Consider the following 5638-nt stretch of genomic DNA (forward strand, 5'->3'; position numbering starts at 1 on the left):
TGACCACTCCACCTCATTTCCTTTACAGTTTCCGTGCCGGGCCATGGCAGTGAACAGCCTTCAGGCATGTCTACAGCGGAAGATCTGAATTCAGGCTGGTGGCAGGAGACAACACAACCACATTTTCTTCTATGCATACATTTGGTTTCATTGACAGATTAACCACAGACAAAGGGTTAAAGGCCACAAGGCGTTAGATTAGTATGAACAGGGAAAAGGGACTTTTTTTTTTTTTTTTAAAGAAAATAAAAAGCATCAGTATTGCAAAGACTTTCCATGATCCCACACCCACCTCGAAAGCCCCCTCTCACCACAGGAAGTGCGCTGACCATTGGAGGAATAAAAGAGGTCCTCAAAGAGCCTGATGCTCACTCTCTCCCTGCACAGCTCAGCAGGACCTCAGCCATGAGACTTCTCACCCTGGCCCTCCTTGGCATCTGCTGTCTCACTGCATACATTGTGGAAGGTAAGTCGAGAAGCTGTCTGTGAGATAAAGAACAGGGAGGCAAGGCAGGTGGGCACATATTTTGGGTTTGACTCAGGTTTTGACTAGAGTAAACTGCTTTCCTCAGGTGAGCCTTAAACGTCCCATGTGCAAAAAAGGAATGATGATTTTGACTGTAGGGGGCTTCGTAAACTCCCAGAACAGGGAGAATTTGGTTAGTATCTGGGCTCCTACTTTTCCTAATTGGGTAATTTTGGGTACATTTCTTAACCACTCAGGGCCTATGCTTATTTATGTGTAAACTGAATAGAATAACAGACATGATCACCTGAGATTAAGATTAAATAAATACTATGGTTTATTCATTTAATAACATCAGATTTCCTTGAAAAGAGTAATTTTTTGATTAATGTTAGCTATGGATTAGAGGTGAGGATTATAAATGCATTTGCAGCTTTTGCCCATTTAATGTATTGTTTGATAAATTATCAAAATCTTTGAGAGTTCAGTTGCAATGTGGGGATGTATCAGAGGATGTATGCTCTGGAGCAAATCAATGTTTTCAATACAAAACTAAGCCCAAATGACTGGAAGTTCAAACCTTTATGTCCAGAAAATCAATATTACCTTCAAGTACGTGGGGGACTCTGTTAGTAATGCCATGAATATTACTATTTATGAGAAATTTTCTCTATTTGTAAGAGACAATACAATAATAACTACTAACAAATAGGTCAGCAACTTATACACAGTTCAATAAACCTGCAAGACACATCCAGGTAAGATTCAGCTATACTGAGCCCTCACCTGAGCATTCAGTAGATATTTCTTGAAGGATTACTTTTTCCTATGACTGGAGTGAATTTGTCTACTTATTTGTGTTCTAATTGGTAGACTTAATACTTAGACTATGATATCATAACTTAATAATGGGTCCCCAAGGGCTTCCATGAATAAAGGTTGCTGTCTGAAAGTCCTTGAAATTGTGTACAAAACAAAAAAATATTGATGAAACAAAAAAGTTTGATTACTACAGTAGGCCACATGTTGCTACCTGGCTGGCATTTTGCTGAGACAATGGGCATACCATCTGAGGGAGATTCAGATCCGGAGTAGGGGAAAGGAGCTCTGTTAGAGGCTGAGAAGAACTGCAGACACTGGTCTCAAATTCCCAAGTTTTCTAGCTGAAGGAGCTCTATAAGTCCCACTGGTGCTTAGGTTCTTATTTACAAAAATGAGGCAAACAGTCTCTGCTTTGATTCAACTCTGCAACCTGAGTGAAGGTGATATTTTAAAGAATAAAACAGACACACAAACATTGCTGAGAATAAGGAAAAGGCTTTGTGGTTTCAAGTATAACAGGATTCCCTGAGTCTTGGGAGTCCATTTCAGATACTTCACAGAGAGAAATATTGTTTCTTAAATATGAGAGAAACAGAGAAAAAGCCCAGATTTTTCCTCTTTCATTGGTTGCAGAAACAATTCAGCATTAAAAATATATTGGCAAAGGTTGAGGGTAGGAATGTGCAGACTGGCACTGAGAGTGAAGGAGGGGAGAAGGAATGATGAAGAAAAGCACACTGTGAACACTCTTTGTTTAGTTCCATGCTTTAAGAAATACCTTCTGATATTAGCAACACTACAGACCAATCTTGGTCATTATCAGTGGTTACTTTAGATGCTTTTTAGCTGCCTATTTCTCTGGGAAGCAAAGACCAGTGTCTACAGTTAAGGAGAAAATCAGCACTTAGAAACTTTGATTAGATTTTACTCAACCCTTAACAGTATTAATTCTCCCAAGTTAGTTTTCCTTTTGCAATGTTAGATGTTCTCTAAACTCAATAGTTTAATTCCCTTGGGCCATTACTATTGGGGATGAATATTTTAGGGCTGACTTCCATTTACATATATCTTACCTTTTATCATTTATTAATTTTTTTGAAGGAGAGTGTTTATTATTTTTATGTACAGAAAACTCAACAGTGTACATTTAACCCAGTTTAGTGGCAAGTTCCTCAGCTTTTGCTATTTCCAGCTTGGCAATGCGAGCCACAGATTTTGGACTCAGGACATTGCAGATCTCATCATATCCATCATTGTAATTGGTCCTGATAGCTTCCACCAGCTTAGCCAAAGCTCCTTTGTTTTCCTAGTTAACCTGTGTGAAGGCGACAGTGTGCTTCCTGTGGACTGGATGTCCCAGTTGTGCCTTTCTTCCCCTTGATAATGCAGTAAGGGACCTCTTTTAGGACACAGGACAGGCAGAAAGATAACCAGCTTGATGGGGTCCACACCAGGTGCAATCACTACCAGCTGAGGCTTCTTGTTTTCCAGCAAGGTGGTGATGGTGTTAATCCCTGCTCAAAGAACGGGTGATTTCCTAGTGGGGACACCACCTTTGCCAGCAGGTTTCTTCTCAGCCTGGGCCAACAGTCTCTGCTTCTTCTCTTGCTTTGTCTCTGGTCAGTACTTGTGGATCAGCTTAAGAGGTTGAGTAGCTGTTTGGGGGTCTAAGGCCTGGGTGAACTGGTTAATGGCAGAAGGTACTTTCAGCAGCTTGTAGGGGATAACCTTCCCCTACTGAATGTTACCCTGCCTAGAGTACTCTTCACACATTACTCTGTAATCTCACTTATAGTACTGTAACATGTTGCACTATTTGAAATGATCTTTTCTGTTTACCTGTCTGTTGCCTGGCTCCCTCATTAGAAGAAATGCTCTATGAAAACAGGGATAAAACGTCTGTCTTAATAAAACATGTGGGACACAACAGGCACTGTTGTATAAATGAATGAATGAGTGTCACTGGGACATTTACTAGCTGTCCCAAATGTCTAAGTGAAAATATACACAGAGATGGGAAAACATCTTGTTTTCATTTCAGCATGAAATTCCTGAAACAATTCTATTGATTGAGGTTTTAAATTAGTCAAATATTTACTAAGAATCTATGATGGGCAAGAGATTCAGGATGCCTGTCAGTTATCTCTTCCCCCAAAAAGCAAATGGCCTTATATTCTCACAACATTCTCAGAGTAATTTAATAGGTGATTGTTCCTATGATTTTGATAATAGCTTAATTTTTAATTGTCTGTTTTTTTCTCACCAGGTGTAGGGAGTGAACTCTCAGATAAGAGTACCTGTGTGAGCCTCACTACCCAGCGACTGCCAGTTAACAGAATCAAGACCTACACCATCAAGGAAGGCCCCTTGAAAGCAGTAATGTGAGTTTGCCTCCTCAGAAGTTGGGCTGGGTGGATATCTAGAGGTATGGAAATACAGTATACAGAAATGCTGCCTTCCTCAGGAAAGTAGGTCAACATGGAGGAACAGCTCAGCTTAACTGATAACCTCTTTATTTTTCCTTATCAATCATGTCTTTATGCAGCCCAACCGAATGGCGATTATTGCAAAAATTGGGCTGCCAAGTAAAGGATAGAAGTCCTCCTCTATTTAGCTTAGTGGAAGAGTCTGTTGAATACTGTGCATAGCTCTGAGGTCTGGGTTTAGAGATGGCTGGCCCGTGTCAGGGTTTCCCTGCAAGCCTCACTGGAGTTGGGGGTTGTTAGGGTTGAGTTAGGCAGAGTCACTTGCTTTATCAGTTGCCATATTTCAACAAAATGAGTCAATGCACAACCTACATGGTCCCTTTCTTCTACCAGAATCTCATTTTTAGAAGTAATAACTCTTCCCAACACATAATTGCAAGCTTTACTCTAAAAAATCAAAATGTAAAAATCAGCTTTTATTAAAAAAATAAGATGAGTATTTTTAAATTTGAAAAGGAAGAGGGTATGTAATAATGGAACTAGATGGCCTCAAATGTCTTTTTGTTACAACATTTGGTGACATGGATGAGAAAAGGAACCTGTGAATTATGGTGAACAAAGGGGCTGGATACTACTTGCAGATATTTCTCCTTTATGTTAAAATAGATGACAGAAGAAGGGTGCCCATTTATGACCTCATGGCTCTGAAAGACTATTTCTTGCAGTAATTTCTGCCCAAGATCTCTTCAAGTCTGCTCTGATCTTAACTCTTGACCCCAACGCTTTGAGAATGTGGCTAAATTCGTCTGTGTTTTCCTTGCATTACAGTTTTATTACCAAACGTGGCCTAAAAGTCTGTGCTGATCCACAAGCCAGGTGGGTGAAAGACGTGGTTAAGAGCATGGGCAGGAAATCCAACACCAGAAATAACATGATCCAGACCAAGCCAACAGGAACCCAGCAATCGACCAATACAGCTGTGACCCTGACTGGGTAGTAACCTCTGGCACACTGTCCCTCTCCAGCCAGCCAGCTCATTTCACTTCACACACTCATGGACTGAGTTTATACTCACCTTTTATGAAAGTATTGCATGAATAAAATTATTCTTTTGTATTTTTACTTTTAAATGTCTTCTGTATTCAGTTATATGTTCTAATTAATAAATTATTTATTATTAAGAATAGTTCCCTAGTCTATTCATTGTATGTAGGGAAAGGTAGTATATCATTTGTGTTTGATTTCTGTCCTACTTGTACCTCTCTTTGATGGTAACCGTAATGGAAGAGATTCTGGCTAGTGTTTATCAGAGGTGAAAGCTATATTGATCACTCTTAGAGTCCAGCTTGTGGTTCTTTACACATGAGTCACAAGTTACAGCTGTGACAATGGCAACAATTCGAGATTATTGTAACTTGTCTGTACAATAGAATTCCATTTATAGAATATGGGAGAAAATAATCCAGTCTTCACTGGGTTCCCATTCTGAGGGTTCACTACTCAAAAATTTGCTTCACTCAATTTTTTTCACCTCTTTGTGTTTTATTTTGGTTTCCTATTAAAGGAATAAAATGATACAACTTGTTCCTTTTTTTGTCCCATTAGCAAAAATTAGAATTTTGGTATAAAGAAACTTTATTCAAGTAAAAATAAACACCTTTTGAATTGGACAATAACCTCCCTACCTTATTAGGATTTCTGTAGTTGCCATTACTGTAGTTATCATACATGTTATACTTTATTGTGAATAAGCTTTTAATGCTCCAAATGCTGACCGATGCAGCATTTCTTCATGTGATCACAATTTGCAGTAAACTTTTAATTAAATGTTCATCTGGTCACTCAACACCCCAGATTCATGCTCTCTTGTATGCTAATTAAATTGCTGATTTGTTTCATGCTTAGGGTTTTACTATCCAAGCAG

The 5638-nt window shown here is 39.1% G+C and overlaps 1 protein-coding gene across 1 annotated transcript; it reads left to right on the top strand.

Annotated features, from left to right (window-relative positions):
• Window positions 1-232: 232 nt before the first annotated feature.
• Window positions 233-4899, top strand: LOC117075237 (lymphotactin-like). The gene is made up of 3 exons (XM_033197388.1): window positions 233-466; window positions 3555-3669; window positions 4543-4899. The coding sequence occupies exons 1-3, from the start codon at window positions 277-279 to the stop codon at window positions 4709-4711; spliced, it is 474 nt and encodes a 157-aa protein (XP_033053279.1). The 5' UTR covers window positions 233-276; the 3' UTR covers window positions 4712-4899.
• Window positions 4900-5638: the final 739 nt, after the last annotated feature.

This window comes from Trachypithecus francoisi, unplaced genomic scaffold (genome assembly GCF_009764315.1).
Source record: "Trachypithecus francoisi isolate TF-2019V2 unplaced genomic scaffold, Tfra_2.0 Lachesis_group5, whole genome shotgun sequence".
NCBI lineage: Eukaryota > Metazoa > Chordata > Mammalia > Primates > Cercopithecidae > Trachypithecus > Trachypithecus francoisi.